The following is a 22967-nucleotide window of genomic DNA, read 5'->3' as shown; positions in this document are numbered from 1 at the left end:
GATGCTCAATGCAGGAGCTGCCCCCTGGTGGTCATTGTGGTCCCAGAAGGGGAGCGCCACTCAGCCAAAAGCTGGGCTCACAGCTTGCGAGTGCAGCAGCGGTCTGCAGCAGCACTAAGGATGTCTGACTGCAGCTTAGGCCCGCTCCCTGTGGTGAGTGGGCGTAAGCTGTCAGTCGAACATTTCCCAAGGGCTCCTGGATTGCAAATGGGCACAGGCTGGGCTGAAGGACCCCACCCCTACTCCCCAAGTGCACAAATGTCATGCACCAGGCCGCTAGTATTTAATAAGTTCCCAGATGCTGCTGCTTACTATTCCAAGGACCACACATACTTTTAGACGCATTGTGAAACTGTGGGTACAAAACAGTAATAAAGTCTCTCTAGTAACCTGGTGAAATTAATCCTTCTTTGAAGTCAAGAGGAGCCTAATGATTAAAAAAGTATTTGAGTGACAATGTTCAAAGAGTGATGCTTACTGAGTTTCATAATTTATATGTGAGGCCCATATGTATAACTGGAATAGTAGAATAATAGTTGCATAAAAGCCTATGTGGAATAAGTTAAAATAGGCATTCTAAGGGCCACAAGGTTGAGAACCACTGTGAATCTAGTGGAAGTCGCTTAAAGGTGGCAATAAATAATAGGATAATTTAAGACTATTTGCTTGTGTTTGTTTGAATGCAATAGAGCAGTGGTTCTCAACCTTCCTAATGCTGCGACCCTTTAATACAGTTCCTCATGTTGTGGTGACCCCCAACCATAAAATTATTTTCGTTGCTACTTCATAACTGTAATTTTGCTACTGTTATGCATCGTAATGTAAATATCTGATATGCAGGATGTATTTTCATTGTTACAAATTGAACATAATTAAAGCATAGTGATGAATCACAAAAACAATATGTAATTATATATGTGTTTTCCGATGGTCTTAGGTGACCCCTGTGAAAGGGTCGTTCGACCCCCAAAGGGGTCGCGACCCACAGGTTGAGAACTGCTGCAATAGAGGAAATGGTTTTGAGTCCTAAAAATAAGTTTGCTATCTGTTTTGTTTTGTTTTTTTGTTCTTGTTGTTTTTGTGAGATGATACTAAGTACACTAACCAGGGACAGGGCTCTGGGTCCTCAGTGAAATTGTTCTTTCACTAATTTGGGCCATTTGTCTTTCTGCAGACACACTAATCCCATTGTGGAAAATGGGCAGACTCATCCGTGCCAAAAAGTCATTCAAGAAGTAAGTGTTAACAAATGTCTGTGGTACAAGACTTTCTTCCTTTTTCCTTGCAATGCTGTGGGTAACTAGAATGAGAAGGTACTTTCTTCTAGGTTCATAGGAAGTTTTAATTTGCTGATACAGATTAAATACCAATGAAAAGAGGAATGGAACCATACAAATAAATAATTTTGATTTTAGATTTTTTAAAGAAAATAGGCTATGGGAAATTCATTGAAAGGCCAAAGAAGTGAGAGAGAGTGTGAATCCTAGAGTTGCTAGGAGGCCTGGTTAATACAAGCAACATTTTTTTTTTTGACAAAGCCAATTAAGCCTTCATTGCTTTAGCTTTCCTATTGATAACATACTTTTCTTATGCTTTTTTCACTGAGGGTAATGTGAGGATCAAAAAGTATGCTTTGAAAAGTGCTTTAAAGTCTATGGCCATACCACCCTGAATACGCCCAATCTCATCTGATCTCGGAAGCTAAGCAGGGTTGGGCCTAGATGGGAGAAGTACTTGTTTTTCAGACTACAGGACAGTGGGTACACCAAATGTTCTTAAGTGTTCAACAGTATCAAATAATGCTATTTCCTGTACTCTAGTCCTTTTGTTTAGGATCTTCCAACTTTTTGGAACTGCCTTTAAACATTTCTTCCTCTGTAACTTGTACTAATTCTTTCCACCCTAAATTAGGAAGTTCAAAGTTTAGGAAAATGCATATCTTTGTCCTCTAGTAAAGTCAGACATGCTCCTCTTACTGTTCTGAAGAGTCATTGTGCTTCTCTTAAGAAGCAGTTGTGTTTTAGTGATGAATAGTATGTTGAATCTCCACACATGTATACACACACACACACACACACACACACATACATATACTGATCAAAATCAGGCCATGTGTGTTTCTTACAATGAAAGCTTTTTCCAAATTATTTGAAAGCCAAATATAATGTTACCAACTTGAAAGCATTTTTTTTTTCAGCTCTTTCTTTCTTGTGCTTTTTCACTTTTGACTCAGATATGGCCAGTTTTATCTGAGACTTTAAATAAGCATCGGGCCGATAATCGGATTGTAGAGCGTTGTTGCAGATGCCTTCGCTTTGCTGTTCGCTGTGTAGGCAAAGGATCTGCAGCCCTGCTGCAGCCACTAGTCACACAGGTAAGTTCCCTTCGAGAGGGAAAATGAAAACTGTACAGAGTTTGAAATAGGAGCCTTTGGAACAAAAACTCTGGTGATAAAACACTTTTGTATTAATTAAATATGAAAAAAAATTCTTTGAAAGAGGTTAAATAGTGCCTGTGGTAGGTGTGTTGTCTGTAATCTTATCTGTATAGTGAAGTCTAATTAGCAATACATTCCAGTGTGAAATTAGGAAAAGAGAATGACTTTAATGTTCAGCTCTTGTATACCAGTGCTAAATATTTTTACATTAATTTCCCTTTTTTAAATGTGGTAAGTCAAATTTTGCTATTTCTTGGCCCAAAGGGATTTTTAACTATATTGAACACAGTTCACATAAGTTTCTTATTTGTCAAGGTATAAATTTGACTCTTAATGACCAAGATTGATATGTTATTAAGATGGTATGTATGACTCACTACATGAAGCTCTCTAAGATTATACCTAGAACTACTCTCTATGAGATATCTATGACTAGTGGCTTAGTTCAGAGATACCTGTGACTAGTGACTTAGTTCACTAAGTAATTTGTGTTGATGTTAACCGCATAGCAGGGCCAGAACTAGGTTGAGGCAAGTGAGGTTCTATGTGCACAAAATTGAGGGAGGCCAGGCCAGTGCCAATCCTGCATTTGTAGGACTCTTAAGCAAGTGCCTTCTTAAATTTTGCACTCATGCTGTGAGGAAAACTGCTAGACAACCCACCCAACGTAAAGCGACTCTCCTCCACCTGGACAGGGTACAGACAGTGCAGATTTTAAGGCGGCACACTCTCAGAAGCTGACCCTGACAGTAAGTGCCACCTTAAATTCTGTACCCTGGTACTCACGCTTAAGGAAGCACCCTCAGCTAGGGTCATGCTAGTGCAGTGTCAGTTAACACTTGCATGAACTCGCCTCCTTAAATTGTAGATTTGATTAAAGTTTGTACAGGTACATATTTTAATAGAATTTTAATATTAGTGATTTTCTATACTCTAAGTACAACAGTATATGTTTGCATTTAGGCTGTGTCCACCTCTAGTTAAGAGTCCCAGTTGGTGTAATACTTTCTAATATAACTTGATTTTAAAGTCCCTTTGCTGTTGGAGGATATCTCATGACTTTGATACTGTGTTTTTTTTATTCCTGTTAATTAAGTATGTGACCAACCAATAGAGTAGGGCAGGACCTTACATAGGAAGTGTGTTCTAAAGTCAGTACATGTGATATAAATGAAAATTATTCTTAAAAGTCCCATAAACAAGAGGTAAGTAAACTAGAGCTGATGGTCCTGTAGTTTGTAAATGAAGTTTTACTGAGTGATTGCCATGCTTATTCATTTAAGTATTATTTATTGGCCATTTTTGTGCTACAGTGGCAAAGTTGATAGTCAGAAGATTGTATGACTGGCAAAGCCTAAATTATTTACTATCTGGCCCTTTAAGACAATTTGCCAACCCCTGACTTAAATCATTATTCATTAAGTAGAGCATATATTTTTTGAGTACACAGCACTGAAAAGATTCATAGTTCTCAACTCATGCTCATTCCATGGTATATGCTGATAAGAGTCAGCTACTCTATCCTTCAGCCCCCACTACTTTTATAAAATAGAATTTTTATAGGATCAATGCATGGGTGTTGTGATGGCATTTCCAATAGATGAATGTATAAATAGATGCCTCTTGATTTTTGGAGGATAGTAGGATAAAAATCCTAAACAAATCATTTAATTTAAATGTGTGTATTATATTAAATTTCTATTCTTTTGAGACAAATACCTTAATTGTAAATACTGTTTTTTACTTAGAAGATGAAATAAAGGAGTTTAGGAGAAACTCAAAATTGAAATAATGCTTTCACAGCCTCCAAGATGAGGGCATCCTATCTAATAAAAGAGAAACATGCAAATTGACCATAACCCTGACACCCTTCCCATTGGCTAATCAGCAGGATATGCAAATTAACTGCCAACTAAGATGGCGGCTGGCAGCCACGCAGCTGAAGCAAACAGGAGGATTGCTTGCTTCAACGTTCCCGGCCTGCCGCTGCCAGCCTCTGAGCTGCAATCTAGGCAACTATGTTGCAATTATAGAAGCTAAACAAGCTCCAGAGACCTGCTTTCAGCCAGCTTCAGCCTCAGAGCTTAGAGCTGCTGTGATGGCAACAGAGTTTCAATTATAGAAGCCAAACAGACCCAGAAACCTGCTTTCAGCCCTCAGAGCTGGAGCCGGCTCTCAGCTCCAGTGACAGCTATAGAAGGTAAATAAATCCCAGAATAAAAAATAAAAAAAAGGAGAGGCTGGGAGCTTAAGTTGTCCTCCAGCCTGAAAACGGCTCTGAGGCCCTCTCCCAGACTGGCCAGGCACCCCAGTGGGGACCCCCACCCTGAAGGGGATGTGACCAGCTGTAAACAACCTTCAGTCCATCATCCAGGCTGGCCAGGCACCCAAGCGGGACCCCCCACCCTGATCCGGGACACTTTCAGGGCAAACCAGCCGGCCCCCACCCGTGCCCCAGGCCTCTATCCTATACTACAGGCAGGGAGGGACAGCACGAGCCTCCATCTGGGCCCCATGTGCAGCCCTGGGCAGCGGGGCATAAGCCCCGGCCCCAGCCAGGACCCCTGTGTGCCACCTGAGCCCCCAGCCAGGACCCCTGTGCCACCTAAGCCCCGCACTGCTAAGCCCCACCCCCAGCCGGGACCCTATGACTATTGGATAACAGGAAAGTGCCGCTGGGCCCTGGGTCGCTGTGGTGATCCGGCCATCGGTAAGTAGAAAAGTGCAGCCTGTAGGCAGCCCCCAGCTGCGCCTGATCCAGGAGCAGGAAAGCAAGCCCGGTCTGAGGGCAGCCCCCAGCTGGGCCTGATCCGGGAGCAGGAAAGCAAGCCCGGCCTGCGGGCAGCCCCCAGCTGCGCCTTCTCCCCAGTCACCATGAGGATCCGGGAGCAGGAAAGCAAGCCTGGCCTGCAGGCAGCCCCAAACTTTCCCTGCTCCCCGGTTGCCATGGTGATCCGGGAGCAGGAAAGCAAAGCTGGCCCTGCTCCCCGGTCGCCATGGCGATCCGGGAGCAGGAAAGCCTGGCTTGCAAGCAGCACCCCCATCCTGGCCATAGCTGAAGGGAGAATACAACATGCAGTGGTGGCCAGCAGCCTGAGAGATCAACACAGAGGGGCTCTTGCTCCAACCCTCCATGGTGTGGCTGGGGGCAGGCCCCCAGCAGACACACACATACACACACACACACACACACACACACACAGTGCCTGCGCTGAGCCTCCAATGTGACTGGGGGCAGACCCCCAGTGGGGACACGGGGACACACACACACACACACACACACACACACACACGGGACGCCTGCTCCAAGCCTCTGCTGCCAGACTGTGGCCATCAGTAGGACATCCACTGAGGGCTCCCGGACTGTGAAAGGGGCAAGCTGGGCTGAGGGGACCCCACCCCCACCCCAGTGCATGAATTTCGTGCACCGGGCCTCTAGTCCTATATAATAAAAGGCAAGTATGCAAATCAACCAAACTGCAGAATGACCAGTTGCTATGATGTGCACTGACCACCAGGGGCCAGATGCTTAATGCAGGAGCTGCCCCGTGGTGGTCAGTGCACTCCCACAGGGGGAGTGCCACTCAGCCAAAAGCCGGGCTCACGGCTGGCCAATGCAGTGGCGGTGGCGGGAGCCTCTCCCACCTCTGCAGCAGCGATAAGCTGTCTGTTGGATATCCCCCGAGGGCTCCCGGACTGCAAGAGGGTGCAGGCTGGCATGAGGGACCCCCCTTGTCTTCCCCCACCCCCCCCCCCCCACGAATTTCGTGCACCGGGCCTCTAGTTTGGTATATTTGTCCCTGCTATAGCTCTACTAATTTTTTTTAAGTGTTTTTTTAATGCATATAGAAGCAACTATTAGATGTTAGAAAATTTGAGTATGCTATGCTATGGTTTTATAAACATTATACAAGCCTTGGATAAAATAGTTCTTTAATGTCTTTCAGCTTGAAGTATTATGCAACATGCTTTCCTATGTTGTATGAAAGAGAAGAGACTAGTCTCTCTGTAAATGTCTTCCTCCAAACAGCTTTCTAAGTTGATACTTATCGAGGGGTATCAACCTCAATAAGAGGCTTAATTCATTGGTTTTACCCTTGGCAGATGGTGAATGTGTACCATGTACATCAGCATTCCTGTTTCCTGTACCTTGGCAGTATCCTTGTGGATGAGTATGGCATGGAAGAGGGCTGTCGGCAAGGATTACTAGACATGCTTCAGGTATGTTTTCTTTGGGGAATATAGATGTATTGGTTCTTTGATGGTCTAAAGGCCTAGCAGTGTGTTCTTTACCATGTCTTTAATTCTGTTGCTTCTTTATGTTTCCACCCCAGGCATGTTGATTTCCTAATAACAGGGAGATAGAAACTTCCTAGTTCTCTGGACAGGCCTGCTTGGGAGAAAGAAAGATTGACTACACAAATGTAATGATCATTACTGACTAATTATGCACTCCAGAGATAGGGTTTTTTTGGGGAGTGGGGAGGTGGGCAACTGGATTTAAATTCTTCCCTGGAACAGCCAGTGAACAAGTTTACGCAGCAGGGATGGTCTTAGGGTAAATAGCAGACGTTGGAAAAGGTTTCTGATATACTGCCCCCCGCCCCCTCTAGTCATGGGGTGGACGATGGGTGGGAATATATTAGGGAGTTAAATTATGATACTCCTTTTCCTCAAGATATCTTTCCCTTTAAAACTTCATCTACTACTATTAAAACTTCATCTCCTCCCTTAGCAGACTGACCATGTTTAGCACATAAGCAGTCTTTAATTTCAGAAACTTCTAAAGCTTTGAAATGACATCTATCCACCTTCATCAACTAAAATCTATACCACCAATCCTTTCTGAAATGTGGCTTTCATTTGTGAAAACTGTTTATGTTAACTGAGAGAGATTTCCATCTTCCTTTTCTTGATCTTATTTTTGTCACAGTCTTTTGTGCTTTTCCCCTTTTTATTCCTTTTGTATGTGTTGTGATATTTAGCAAGTCTGAATGCTGTAGCATTTATATACAAGTATTTGATTTAAAATCACTTCTGTTTTAGGCACTGTGCATCCCCACCTTTCAGCTCCTAGAACAGCAAAATGGGCTGCAGAATCACCCTGACACCGTGGATGACCTGTTCAGGCTAGCCACCAGGTCAGTTCTTCCAAAGAGCAACCCTTTCTTTTATTGTTCATTCCCATCACTGCTTAGACTTGTCACCTAACACTTGACTGTGTCCTTCTCTGTGAAATGAGTTAAGTGAAGTAGGTAGTTTAATCATTCATAACCCAAAGTTATATTTTGAACCAGATTGTCCCCATAAGTGAGGAAAAGGAATTGGATGGGAGCAGGGGAAAGTGGCTAAGTTCCTGTCATGAAGGAGGAAACACATGCAGGACAGTAAAATTGTGCTTGGTAAAAACATTTGACTAGATAATCTCTAAAATCCCTTGTGGTTTTAACGTTGTATGCTGCTATGATATCAGGCTTCACCTCAAATTTTTCCTTGAGTAGATATAATTATATTTCAGAAAAAATTCTTAGGATTTTAAGGTCCTTAGAAGTTATCTGGTGTTACACTTCCTAGCTCTGCCCCTAGCCTGCCACCTCATCTAGTGCTTAAATTCCTTTTACCAGTAACACTGATGTTATTGTCAAATCTTTGAGTTCCTTCTTAGTCCCTCACTAAGGAATTTTAATCAAACCAGTTAGTGAACAGAAAAGCTTTTTTAAAGAAATAAACCATTATTAAATGTAGATGTTAGTTTTTGGACAAGTTAGAAAAATGTGTGGGGTGTTTTTTCCCCCCCAGTTTATATGGGTGGGTTGTCAACCTCTGTTTTCCCAGGGCATATTCCTTGAAAAACTAATTCCTAGAGATATTCTTTGTACAAATGGTTGCCTGGTGAAAAGAACTTGGAAAAACATTGTGTTTTTCTTGGAGATTCTCCATTACATTAAAGGATCTGAGAAACCTTGTGGAAAATTGAATGGAAAGTAATAGAGTTTCTATATCCTTCCTGCTTCCCCCACCCCCACCATGTATAATGACATGTATCCATCATTAAGGTATTGTACAGAACAGTTTTACTACCCTAAAAATCCTCTGTGGTCCACCTATATGTCCCTTCCTCCTTTTCAAACCTAGCAACCACTGATCTTTTTACTTTCTCTCCATAGTTTTGTCTTTTACCCTGGCTGCTTTTATGGCCTTTTCCTGTCATTTATACCCAGCATGTCTTTCCACACCAGGTTTATTCAGCGTAGCCCTGTTACCTTGCTGAGGAGCCAGGTGGTTATCCCTATCTTACAGTGGGCCATTGCCTCTACTACCCTGGACCACCGGGATGCCAACTGTAGTGTCATGAGGTTCCTACGAGACCTCATTCATACAGGGGTAGCCAATGATGTAAGTATAATCATTGTAACTTTTCTACTTTGCAGCTCATTATCTTCTCATACTGCTTCCTCATTTCCTTAGGCATATCTGTCTTATAATGCTGACTTGGTGGTGATGTACTTCTTTAGCCTTGTCTTTTTTTGTTGTTGTTTGTTTGTTTGTTTTTGTCTGGGAAGCTGTTGATTTCACTGTCTATTTTGAATGATAGCCTTGCTTGATATAGTAATCTGGTTTCAGATCCTTGTTTTCCATTACCTTGAGTACTTTATACCATTCCCTTCTGGCCTGTAGAGTTTCTGATGAGAAATCAGGTGTCTGCCCTATGAGAGTTCCTTTGTAGGTAACAGTTTGCTTTTCTCTTGCTGCCTTTAAGATTCCGTCTTTAATTTTTGGCATTTTAATTATGATGTGTCTGGGCTTGGGCCTGTTTGGGTTCTTCTTGCTTGAGATTGAGACTCTCTGTGCCCCCCGAACTTGTGTGAATTTTCCCTTCACCTGGTTAGGGAACTTTTATACCATTATTTTTTCAAACACGTTCTCTAACCCCTGCTCACTTTCTTCCCCTTCTGGCACTCCTATTATGTGAATATTATTACATTTCTTATTGTTCCACAGCTCCCTTAAACTGTCGTCCTGTTTATTCATTGGTTTTTCTTTTTGGTCCTCTGATTGAGTGATTTTTTTTTTCTACCCTGTCTTCTAATTCACTGATCCAATCCTTGGCTTCCCCTAATCTGCTGTGTATTCCTTCCAGTGTGTTCTTTATTAGTGCTATGTCATTCTTCATAGTTGTTACATCTTTTCTCATGCTGTTAAGCATCTTTACCATCATTATTCTGAACTCTGTGTCTCATAAATTTCTTATCTCTATTTCATTTAGTTCTTGCAGAGAATTCTCTTGTTCTCTCATTTGGAGCTTATTTTTTTGTCTCCCCATTTTGGCTGCCTGATGGGTTTGTGTCTGCATATTAGGTAGATCTACTACAACTCCCAATCTCTAGTATAGGAAAATGTCAGACAGTTTGTGACTGGCCCTGAGTACCCGTTTTGGAGCTATCAGCAATCCCCAGTTTGTAGCTCCCCCTGCTGGGGCTGGGTACCTTTGGAAAGGACCAGGATGTGCACCAGGTTCTGCTTTTCCTAGCCCCAGGCCTGGGATTAGATCAAAGTCTCAAAGCCTCCAGAGACCTGCCTCTGCCTGCATTCCCATTGACACTCAGACTTGATTAGCCTCAGGCTATTGACCACAGTATGGGGCTATAGGTCTTCCAACAGGGTGGGGCAACTGCCTTCCCCCCAGGCAAAAACTATGGGATAGCAAAGGTCCACAGGAGAAAGATTTCCTCCTCAGCATGAGGGAATGACTCAGCACAGGAAACCAGGGGGGCTGCTCCCTTATCTCCAACCCCAAAGCCCCCAATCCTGGCTTCTGCTCACACAGTTCCAGTCTACTCTACCCTTCCTCTGCCCAAGGTGAGTGGTTGTACACTAAGGTTTGTGTGTTGGCCCTTTAAGAGGGTTCCTGCATTTCCAGTCATCTCACTGTCAGACAGAACCATGCTGCTTTTCACATATAGTTGTTATGTGGGTACCTTTATCAGTTCTGTTGTTCTGGGCTGGAGAGCCCAGCTTGGGGTTTAGACCTCAGAGTTCTCAGTGGGAACCCCCCACAACTGAGATATCTCTCAGAACTTCAGCTGGTGTCCGTAGGGTCCCGGCCAGCCCTTTCGTTCCTCCCCACTTCCCACCAGTCTCTATGCGGTCTCCACTTCCCATCCTTGGTTATCAGGGGTCTCTCCAGCTAGACTTCAATTGATTTTTCAGGATGGGTTTTCTGTATTTTAGTTGTATTTCCATTTTGGTCCTCGGAAAGTGTCAGTGTAACTTCCACTTACTCCATTGCCATTTTGGAATCGTCTGGGTTGGTTTTCAAAAAGGAAATAAGAATACTTTGTTATTTTTCACAGAAAAAAAAAAGATTAAGAAAATTGCTATCCTTAATCTTTAATCATTGTGTCTCCTCTACCCTCTTTTCATGAAAAATCTAAGGGTTAATCTTAGCTAAAACCCATGGCCATTTCTTTGATACTAAACTCAGTGTTTTCTTCATGACGAAACATTTGGTGGGCTTTGTGAATCCTCCTGCTATATAATATGTATACCTTCTTTCCTGGGAAAGAGAAATTGCTAGACCAGCAATTTTTGACCTTTTTCATCTCATGGCACACATAAACTAATTACTAACATTCTGCAGCACACCAAAAAATATATTCAATATTTTTTTTGCCGGATCTGACAAATTAAAAAAAGGTAATGGTATGATTTTGGTTGATTCACACTGGGTGGCTATTCTGTTGACTGTTGTCTTTTTTTTTTTTTTTTTTTTTTTTTTTTACAAAAAGAGGTCTGGGCCCCTGGCTGAATAGTTAGATTTTTCATGTTGTAAAAATTCTTGCAGCACACCCATTGATAAATGCTGTGTTAGATTAAAGGGGAAAGAGTACTTGGTCTGTGGGAAGTTGAAATTAGAACTTATCCATTGCTCCTGTTTTCTTTACAGCATGAAGAGGACTTTGAATTACGGAAAGAATTGATTGGACAGGTGATGAACCAGCTTGGACAGCAACTAGTAAGCCAGCTGCTCCACACATGCTGCTTTTGTCTCCCTCCCTACACCTTACCAGATGTGGCCGAAGTGCTCTGGGAGATCATGCAGGTTGACAGACCGGTAAGATTATTTCCATTAGGTACCCATTACTCCCAGGCCTAAACTTTGGTTCCTTGCAGCCAACTATACCTTTGAAAGCAGCCCTATTGAACATTCATGGAACCTAATTTAGGCATATTGCTAAGTTTAATTGTTAGACGAAGGGGGTCATATGAGGCCATTGATTCATCACTGGGTTATTGAAAGCATATTTTTGTCACGGTTGTATGGCTTATAAATTAAGTGAATACTAAGTGTACCCTAAGTGAATACTAAGTTTGAATTCAGCTCTGTGGCCATCAGTGAGAAATCTGTTCATTTGTGGGAAATGCCCATGTATCACTTGTATATTGTTACAGGTGATTTAGGAAGTGTTAATTAACTCCAAGCTCCTTAGATAGCACTGTATGGTTCCCTGGTAATAAATTGAGTCAGAGCATTTGGAGGCATATAGGTATGTTGTAAAACTAGTCTACAATATATACTTGATTTGCTTCCTTATTGGATTAATTTGCTTCCTGCTTTACTTCTTCAACCAAGTTTTTTATCACCTGAGCATGGACCTTTTTTTTAGGCTATCCAGTAATGCCCAAGAAATTTCAGTACTAGTCCACATAGTCATAAATCAGGTTATGTATGCTGCATGAAAATTCTGAACATAGTGACAAAGTATATCATAGCCTGTAATTTATTTTTTTAAAATAGGATTTATAATTTTTGATATTTAATATAAAAGCAGTTGGACCTAGTTAAAGTGAGCTGTCTACCAGAAGAGAAAGATCCAGATACTTACAACTTTGAAGTACATGTGTATCTTAACATTGTCTTTTGCTTTATGTTATCAGTGGCAGTTCTTAGCCTCAATTTCAGCAGTTTTACAAAAGAGAATGCACTTTTACTGTAAGACTCTAATATGACTGAGTCAGAAGTTCTACCTGGTCTGGTGTGTTCATCTCCAATATTCAGTGATTAGTGTATATTGTCTTAGTGGGCATATGCTTTACTTGATCTTAGGTTCAAACAAAAAACATTCACATAGAGAGCAGATGCTTAGTAGATTTCCAACATTTTCTTTAGATTTATACTTCAGAAGCAGCCAAATTAACTTTAATTCTTATATATCAAACTCTGAGGCTCCTGCATGACTGCTTTTATCAAATAATCCTTCAGTGCTTCCATGTAAGTTCAAGTGTTTTAGGAATGAATAGTACCAGCAGTTCCCATTGCTGGGTGTTCAATACATATGTTCTGTTTCAATCTAATACAGTAGTATTTTTGTGTTTTCCTGAAGAAAGTACTCTGTGAGCCTAGAGACCAACAACTTTAATTCCAAAAGTCCTTGACATGAGAAATAAAATGTCCATACTTTCTCACTTTTTTACAAATACACTTGTTTCCAAGTAACAAAAGATTTATTATATAAATTTGATTTTACAAAAACATTCTTGATTTGTAAACATATAGTTAAATGCTAACAGAAGAAGAAAATGAGAACAGCAAGTTTGGACAGGAATACAAACCATGTAACCATGTGCTCTTTAAGAGTTTACTATAGACCAGTGATGGCGAACCTTTTGAGCTTGGCGTGTCAGCATTTTGAAAAACCCTAACTTAACTCTGGTGCATGTCACATATAGAAATTTTTTGGTATTTGCAACCATAGTAAAACAAAGACATATACTTTTGATATTTATTTTATATATTTAAATATACATAAATATATCAACACTAATAAAAGAGAAAAATGGTAATTGGCGTACGAGCTACCCTTTTCATTGGCTAATCAGGGCTATATGCAAATTAACTGCCAACTAAGATTGGCAGTTAACTGCCAACAAGATGGCGGTTAATTTGCATATGTAGGCACAATGCAGGGAGGCGAAAGGGAAAGCAGGAAGAAGCCCCCTGCCACTGACAGTGATCGAAAACCCAGGGGGGAGCTAAGAGCTGGGGGGCAGGGCAAAGGCGGCCCTGGGGCCGTCTTTGCCCTGCCCCCCAGCCATGATCGGAGAATCAGGTGCCTTTGCCGCCCTGGCCAGTGATAGCAGGAAGTAGGGGTGGAGCCAGCGATGGGAGCTGGGCACGGTCGAAGCTGGCAGTCCCAGGAGCTAGGGGTCCCTTGCCTGGGCCTAAAGCAAAGCCCACGATCGCGGGGCCGCTGCAGCTGCGAGTCCCCGCTGCCCGAGCCGGACACCTCAGCCAGAGGCGTCAGGCCTGGGCAAGAGGCCGATCCTGCGATTGGAGGGTGATGGGGGTCAACGCCTGAGGACTCCCAGTATGTGAGAGGGGGCAGGCTGGGCTGAGGGACACTCCCCCACACACACACCCAGTGCACGAATTTCGTGCACCGGGCCCCTAGTATTTATATATTTAACAAAGAAAAATCAACCAAAAAAATTAGTTTGCTTGTCACCTCTGACATGCGTGTCATAGGTTCACCATCACTGCTGTAGGCCCATGAGCTAATGAAGCAATTTAAAGTGATTGTTTTCTGTAAATATCAACTACAGCTGAGTTTTTGTAAAGGAACTCTTACATAAATTTGGGTTGTCTATACCCTATAAGTAAACTGATTGAAGTTGTAACTAAGTATTTAAGTCCAGACAACATTTACATTCTTGAGGACTTTCTTAATCATACCATTTTCAAAGTTCAATACCTTTTTAATAGAAGATGACATGCCAACTTTGTCTCTTGACTTGAGTGAACTTCTAAAGCCCTTTCTTTCTTGGATATCTACCTGTGACAAATTTATTCAGTATTTTCTTTTTTTTAATATATTTTTATTGATTTCTGAGAGAAAGGGAGAGACATCAGTGATGAGAGAGAATCATCGATCTGCTGCCTCCTACACACCCCACACTGTGGATCAAGCCCACAACCCGGGCATGTGCCCTGACTGGGAATCGAATCATGACCTCCTGGTTCATAGGTCGATGCTCAACCACTGAGCCATGCCAGTTGGGCTTATTCAGTATTTTCAACCTAATTTCTCAGATTGCTTTACTGGAAGATGACAAGGCTCATTATATGCTAGCTAATTAGTCTCTGCTTTTTAGCTTAGTTTCGTACTGTTTTTGTTAACTCTTGAGTGATTTTTTAAATACCAAAACTTTGTCAATTAAGGATTTCCTGAATTTGTTGCCCCTGCTTTTTGTGTGTGTGTGTTGGGTTTTTTTAACACATTGTTTGCGGGTAGTTTTTATCGCGCACTAACAGGTGGCGCGGGCCATTTTTGCTAATTTTTTGCGCAAATGGCAACGTTCAGTAAAATTACGATAACTTTAGTTTACGTATTTATATGTTACCCGCATTCTACTGCTAGTCTATAAAAAACATATTAGTACGTGTCCCGCGCTCTACTACCAGTCAACGTAAAACGTATAAATACGTTTCCCACATACAATGTGTTAAATATACTTTTTATTGATTTCAGAGAGGAAGGGAGAAAGAGATAGAAACATCAATATATATAAAAGCAAAAGCAACCACTACGATCTGTCGACTGAACGACCAGTCACAATGACGAGGCACTGACCACCAGGGGGCAGATGCTTAGTGCAGGATCTGCCTCATGGTGGTCAGTGTGCTCCCACAGCCAACCTCCCATTGCCGGCCAACCTCCTGCAGTCCTAATTGCCTGCCAGGCCGAGGGACCCCACCCATGCACAAATTCATGCACCGGACCTCTAGTCAATGATAAGAGAGAATCATTGATCTGCGGCCTCCTGATGCCCCCTACTGGGAATCAAGCCCACAACCCAGACATATGCCCTTGATTGGAATCAAACCTAGGACCCTTCAGTCTGCAGACTGACACTATCCACTGAGCCAAACCAGCTAGGGCTTTTTTTGTTTGAGTAGAGTGTTGTCTTCCTTGAGGGCAACATTTGAAATATTATGCAGTATTCTTTTGGAATAAGGAAAGGTTTATTGATGGATAAGATGTCTGAAATCCATCTTAAGAAAGTACAGAATTCAGGCTTATTTTATGTCAAGTGAAGGATAAATGGGAGAGGCAAGAGGTGATTGATAACCACAGACATCTGGACACCAGCAGGGGTCCAGAGGCCAACAATGGTCTGAGGAAGATTATTAAACTTTTTTGTTTTTAGTCTTGATTCTAGTTGATGTGAGTATGGTTACAAGCTTCCTACAAATAGTTTTGAATTTCCTGTACATGAGAGTTTACTGCACTTGTTTCCCATATAATCCAGTTCAGTGGTACAGATTCTAAGGGCCTCATCACAATCCTCATTGATGATAATACTGTTGGTAACAATGAAAACGACACCAGGTGTTAAAACTGGTGGTGTCAGACCAGACCTCAGTTCAGCAACTTTGGAACTTGAGTTCTGGCTAAGAAAGAATTCAAAGCCAAGATTCAAACTATAAGAGAAAGTTTATTTAGAAAGTCACACAGGTAGAAGTGAGTCGTGGAAGAAATGGGCTCAGGAAACAAGTTATAAAGGCTAAAGAAGGGCCCTTGGAGCTTAGGAGAGGGAAAAGGAAAGGTAATGCCCCTGGGGGAAGAAGAGGGCGAGGGGAAAGGGACGGCGTGCTCCCAGGAGGGGAGTGCGCCATGCGGTACTTGTTAAGCATTTGTAGCGTAATATTTACTTTTCTCTGGTCTGTTCTCATAAATTAACAAAATGGGAAATCATAAAATGTAAAAAAAATAGCTGGAAACTATAACCAAAGTATACATTCTACTTAAGAAAAATGTGAAGAAAAATTAGAACTAACTCAAAGAAGAACAATTCGACTGAAAATAAGAATCCAGAGGAAGTCCCTAGAATTTTGATTTTTAGTTTTTTAAGAAGGAAGGAAGCAAGGGGGCGGAGGATAAGCAGTTTTTGTGCATATGAAAGGTACAAAGATACCTTGTTTGGGTATAAATAAATTTTTCTAAATAGCAACTAGAGTGAACAACAAAAGAACTTTCTAACCCAAGGAAGGGAGGGTATCACGAAGGACCTTATTGACGTGACTTCTGAGAGAGATGACCTTAAAATCCTGAAATTTCTGAATTTATATTACATTTATACTTTGACATGTTTCCTAACTATACTTTTTGTCCCTACCCTTTCTGATACCTGAACCTTTGCCTTTGATCTTTAGACTCAAGAGTTTTATGGCAGATATTTAATTTTTAAAATACTGTATGAGTTTAATGACAGGAACAGAACAATAGCCTCATCCAGGAGAGACTTCCCTCTCAAGGAAGAAGGCTCCTTCTGAAATGAGGTCTGCTACCCCTTTGAAGGGAGGTCTAGGCATGTCTTTGTGTCTGATCCCAACCCCCAGAGGGTTGGATGGCCTGAAAATAGTGCTTTTGTTAATTCTTTTACTTGCTTCCAAGCCCCAGGGCACTAATGCTACTAAGGAAAACATGCAGGTTTTTGTTATTACCTATACAGTCCCAGTTGAGTAAGCCCTGCCTCCTTTAAAAACTCTTCTTCTTCTTCTTGGTACAGACTTTTTGTCGATGGTTAGAGAATTCCTTGAAAGGTTTGCCAAAAGAAACAACTGTGGGAGCTGTCACAGTGACACACAAACAACTAACAGATTTCCACAAACAAGTCACTAGGTGAGTGATGCTGGGTGTGTGTGTTTTTAAAGGAGTATGAACTGCAGCTGGGGTGTGTAGAGAAATATATCTTTGTTTCTTGTACCATCTTAGTTACAGATCTGCCCAGGAGTATGTTTCTTATGTGCCTTTGTATTTTTAGTGTCCATGTAGTCTGGAATTGCAGATTGGCATGGGAAGCCAGTCTTGGGGAAAATATCACCATGTAGTATATGTGTGTGTCAGTTTGATTGTACATATATTAACTGTTATAAGAACTTAATAAGTAAGTGGAAGCATTATATTTTTCAAAAGAAAAATGCACTGGGCAGCACACTACCCTGCAGGAGATCTGTTTTTTCCTTTGAAGTCCTCAATTCTCATTCATATTCAGGGGTCAAGAATGCAGGTGTCTGAATAGGTGAAACATTGATTGTAAAACAAAGAGTGATGTAGACTGCAATAAATTGGAAAATTTTTGCCATACCTAAAACAAATAAAAATCTCTCTGGGATGCATTAGGCCCATGAGCAACTTGCTTACAACTCACTTAAAATGTTAGGTGTACACAAGTGGGTTTTTCACTATGAACGTAATAAACATTTTATATAGCTACATAGTCTTTCTAATCACTATTTTATATCTATACAGGTATTGCTTGATTTCTTTATAGTACTTCTCTTAGTAGACATTTGATCTTGTTGTTTGTTGTTGTTTTCAATGTTATAGATAATATGGTAAGTCTAGCCTTTCCTTCTTTTGACCATTTTCATTAAAATCATTGAATCAAAGGTTATGAGACTTTTATGGTCCTTGATAATATTAATGACAGCAACTTAAATTGGATGTTATAACTGTGTGTTACCTTGCCTGGATATTCCTTTTTGTGTCTAGAGTCTAGAATTTTGACTAAATTTTAGGCAGTGGCTTATATTCATTCAGTTGTGGGACAATTTCTAGATCCAAGAATGAGTGTTGCAAAAGGTTGATAATAGTGAAAAAAACTTGAAATATTCCAATTGCCCATCAATAGACAACAATTATATAGCAGTTTGTCTATACTAGTAAGTAGGCACTTAAAAAAAAAGGGAAAAATGCATATATGAAAAATAAGATATAAAGGAGGGAATAACAGTATCATGTAAACTCAACTTGCACTTAAAATAATTTTGATAAAATACAGAGTTGATCATCTTAATCATTTTGAGTGCACTGTTAGCAGTGTAAGTACATTCACATTGTTGTGACTGTAGAACTTATTCATTTTGCACAACTGAGGCTGTGCCCATTCTCTGCTCACCCTGCCCCTGGCAGCCATCATTCTACTTTCTGTGTGTGTGTGTGTGTGTGTGTGTGTGTGTGATTTGAGTGCTCTAGATACCTCATATAAGTGAAATCATACTGGCCGAAACCGGTTTGGCTCAGTGGATAGAGCGTCGGCCTGCGGACTGAGAGGTCCCAGGTTCGATTCCGGTCAAGGGCATATACCTGGGTTGCGGGCATATCCCCAGTAGGAGATGTGCAGGAGGCAGCTGATCGATGTTTCTCTCTCATCGATGTTTCTAACTCTCTATCTCTCTCCCTTCCTCTCTGTAAAAAATCAATAAAATATATTAAAAAAAAAAAGAAATCATACTGTATTTATTTGTTCTTTTGTGATTTGTTTAGCATAATGTCTTCAAGGTTCATCTGTGTTATAGCATGTGTCAGAATTCCTTTTTAAGGCTAAAATAACGTGTGTGTGTGTGTGTGTGTGTGTGTGTGTCTGTCTGTCTGTCTGTCTGTCTATATATACACCACATTTTATTTTTTCATTCCTATGCTGATGAATATTTGAGTTGTTTCAGCTTCTTGTCTGTTGTAAGTAATGCTTCTGTGAACATGAATATACAAATATCTTAAGACCCGGCTTTCAATTCTTTTGGATATATATCTGGACATGGAATTTCTGGATTATATGGCAATTCTGTTAAATTTTTTGAAGAACCTCCATACTATTTTCCATAGTGGCTTTTATCTTCCCACGAACAGTACATAAGGTTCTGATCTCTCCATATCTGTTTTTACTTTTGTTGCCTGTGCTTTTGGTGTCATATCCAAGAAATCATTATCAAATCTAATGTCATGAAGTTTTTACCCTATTTTTTTCTAACAGTTTTATAGTTTTAGGTCTTTGATCAATTTTGAGTTAGTTTTTGTATATGATGTATGTTAAGCGTCCAACTTTGTTTTTGCACGTGGACATCTAGTTTTCCCAGCACTGCCCTTTTCTGCATTGAGTGGCATTTTTATTGAAAATCATATGCAAGGGATTTATTTCTGGGTTCTCTATTCCATTGGTCTGTGTGTCTGTCTTTATGTTAGTACCATACCATTTTGATTACTATAGCTTCAATTTTAAAATTGGGCAGTGTGAGACCTCCAACTTTGTTCTTTTCAAAATTATTTTGGCTCTTCTAGGTCCCTTGTGATTCCACATTTTTTTGTTTTCACACACAAAAAGTCAATTGGGATTTTTTTTTTAATAGGAATTACATTGAATCTGTAGATGAGTTTGGATAGTATTGACATCTTGACAATATTAAGTCTTCTAATCCATGAGCACAAGATGTCTTTCCATTTATTGGTGTCTTTAATTTCTTGCAGCAACATTTTGTAGTTTAAGCATTTTATTCCTTTTGATGCTATTATAAATGAACTAATGTGTACTTTTTAAAGATATATATTACTTTAGGCATAGAAAATTATTTCTGGAAAGATATATAACTAGGACCAGGAAGGGGAGGGAGACTTGCACTTCATAACCTCTGTACTATTTGCATTTATTTCATGACCATGTGCTATACTTTTATATTTGAAACCAGACCCAGTTTTTAAAAGTGAGAAAAAATACAATGAATTTTAGGCAATGGATCAAGAGCTAAGAGCTAATCTTCTTTTCTAAGAATTGATTTTTTTAAAAAAAATTTTTTATTATTGAACGTATTACATATGTCCCCCGTTTTCCCCCATTAGCTCGCCCCACACCCCAGGCCTTCACCACCCTATTATTGGTGACCATAGGTTATGCATTTATGCATACAAGTTCTTCCCACCCTCCCACCCTCCCTTGCCTTCCCTCTGAGATTCCACAGTCTGTTCTATGCTTCTATGTCTCTGGATCTATTTTGTTCATCAGTTTATTTTGTTCATTAGAGTCCACATATGAGTGAGATCATGTGATACTTCTCTTTCTCTGACTGGCTTAGTTCACTTAGCATAATACTCTCCAGGTCCTTCCATGCTGTTTCAAAGAGTAAGAGATCCTTCTATTTTACTGCTCCATAGTATTCCATGGTGTAAATGTACCACAGCTTTTTTATCCACTCATCTACTGATGTGCACTTGGGCTGTTTCCAGATTTTAGCTATTGTAAATTGCACTTCTATGAACATAGGGGTGCATACATTCTTTCTGATTGGTGTTTCAGGTTTCTTAAGATATGAGAATTGATTTCTTAATGTCATTTTCTTTTTTTACTTATTTAATATTTTCTAATCATTTTTATTTTTTAATTATAGTTGACATACAATATTATATTCATTTCAGTGGTTAGACACTATATAACTTACCAGGTGATCACCCTGATAAATCTCATACCCATCTGACACTAGACATAGTTATTAGAATATTATTTTTTCTTTTTGTTTTTTAGAATATTATTGACTCTATTCCCTATACTGTACTTTACATCTCCATGACTATTCTGTGACAACCAACTTGTATTTCTTAATTCCTTTGCCTTTTTCACCCTCCCCCCAAACTCTTCTCCTATCTGGCAACCGTCAAAATGTTCTCTATAGCCCTAGCTGATTTGGCTCAATGGATAAAGCCTCAGCCTGCGGACTGAAGGGTCCCAGGTTCGATTCCGGCCAAGGGCACATGCCTGGGTTGTGGGCTTGATCCCCAGTAGGGGGCGTGCAGGAGGCAGCCAATCAATGATTCTCTCTCATCATTGATGTTTCTCTCTCTCTCTCTCCCTCTCCCTTCCTCTCTAAAATCAATAAAATATGTATATTTTTTAAAATGTTCTCTAGCCGAAACCGGTTTGGCTCAGTGGATAGAGCGTCGGCCTGTGGACTGAAGGGTCCCGGGTTCGATTCCGGTCAAGGGCATGTACCTGGGTTGTGGGCACATCCCCAGTAGGAGGTGTGCAGGCGGCAGCTGATTGATGTTTCTCTCTCATCGATGTTTCTGACTCTCTACCTCTCTCCCTTCCTCTCTGTAAAAAATCAATAAAGTATATTTTAAAAAAAAAATAAAAAAAAAATAAAAAAAAATAAAAAAATAAAAATGTTCTCTATATCTGAGTCTCTTTCTGTTCTGCTTTATTTATTTTGTTTTTTAGATTCAGTTAATAAATATGTATATATTGCCATTTTATTCTTCATATTTTTTATCTTTTTTTTTCTTATTAAAGAAGACCCTTTAACATTTCAGGTAATACTGGTTTGATGGTGATGAACTACTTTAGCTTTTTCTTATCTGAGCAGCTCTTTGTATGTCCTTCAATTCTAAATTATAGCTTTGCTGGGTAGAGTAATCTTGGTTTAGGTACTTGCTTTTCATAACTTTACATATTCCTTGCCACTCCCTTCTGGCCTGCAAAATTTTTATTGAGATATCAGCAGACAGTCTTATGGGAGCTCCCTTGTAGGTAACTAACTGCTTTTCCCTTACTGCTTTTAAGATTCTCTCTTTATCTTTAACCTTTTGCATTTTAATTATGATGTGTCTTGGTGGGAGCCCTCTTTGGGTTTATCTTGTTTGGGATTCTCTGCTCTTCCTGGGCTTGTATGTCTCTTTCCTTGACCAGGTGAAGGAACTTTTCTGTCATTTTTTCAAATAGATTTCCAATTTCTTGCTTTTCTCTCTTCTCTTTCCTGCAACCCCATGATGCAAATGTTGGCACACTTGACCTTGTCCTAGAGACCACTTACAGTATCTTCATACTTTGGGATTTCTTTTTGCTATTCTGGTTGTTTGTTTTTTGCTTCCTTATATCCCAAATTGCTGATTTTATTCTCAGCTTCATCTACTCTACTGCTGATTCCTGTAAATTATTCTTCATTTCAATTAATATATCCTTCATTTCTGATTGGTTATTTTTTATGGTTTCTATGTCTTTTTCATGCTGTTGAAGTTCTCAGTAAGTTCCTCAAGCATCCTTATAACCATTGTTTTGAACTCTATATCTAGCAGTTTGCTTGCCTCCATTCATTTAGTTCTTGGAAATTTCTCCTGTTCTTTTACTTGGGACCTGTTTTTTGTTGTGTCCACATGTTGGCTGTTTCCCTGTGTTTGTTTCTATGTATTAGGTAGAGTTGCTATGTCTTCTGGACTTGGTAGAGTGGCCTTATATAGTAGGTGTCCTCTAGGGCCCAGTGGCACAGCGTTCCCAGTAATCTGAGCTGGATGCTCCAGGTGCACCCCTGTGTGGGCTATGTGCACTGTCCTGTTGTCATTGAGGCCTTAATTGCATCACTGGGGAGGGATCGACCCCCAGGCCAATCAGATGTGAGGACTGGCTGCAACAACAGAGAAGAGCTATGGAACAGGACTTGCTTCAGTGAGGCTTTGGTGCTCGTAGGGTCCACCCCTTGACTAGTGTTGCTAGTGGAGATGGTAGACTGTAATCCATCATGGTCTAAAGCTGTCCACTGGGTGCACAGGCTCTGGAGCCTCCTTGGAGGTGCAAGATCAGCTACTGCCTGTGCTTGTCTGGGTCCGCCAGCATGAGCTGCAAAGCAGTCTGCAGATGATTGCTACTTGTGCTGGGGTTGGAGGTGCCCAGGAAAGGCCAAGCTGTAAACCAAGGCTGGTTGCCT

At 40.7% G+C, this 22967-nt stretch overlaps 1 protein-coding gene across 4 annotated transcripts in view; it reads left to right on the top strand.

The window, feature by feature from the left end:
* The window catches only part of TNPO3 (transportin 3), a 111246-nt gene that overhangs the window by 79066 nt on the left and 9213 nt on the right, over positions 1 to 22967 (top strand). For 3 of the 4 annotated variants that reach the window (XM_059711751.1, XM_059711753.1, XM_059711754.1), the window contains 7 exons: positions 1175 to 1235; positions 2198 to 2374; positions 6542 to 6658; positions 7484 to 7578; positions 8677 to 8833; positions 11385 to 11552; positions 17009 to 17121. In XM_059711751.1, coding sequence (XP_059567734.1) covers positions 1175 to 1235; positions 2198 to 2374; positions 6542 to 6658; positions 7484 to 7578; positions 8677 to 8833; positions 11385 to 11552; positions 17009 to 17121 — 888 coding nt within the window. The remainder of the gene's footprint in view (positions 1 to 1174; positions 1236 to 2197; positions 2375 to 6541; positions 6659 to 7483; positions 7579 to 8676; positions 8834 to 11384; positions 11553 to 17008; positions 17122 to 22967) is intronic. The other variant, XM_059711752.1, reaches the window with a different exon arrangement.

The sequence above is a fragment of the Myotis daubentonii genome, chromosome 10 (genome assembly GCF_963259705.1).
Source record: "Myotis daubentonii chromosome 10, mMyoDau2.1, whole genome shotgun sequence".
Taxonomy (NCBI): Eukaryota; Metazoa; Chordata; class Mammalia; order Chiroptera; family Vespertilionidae; genus Myotis; species Myotis daubentonii.
This window is presented reverse-complemented; position numbering and strand designations above follow the sequence as displayed.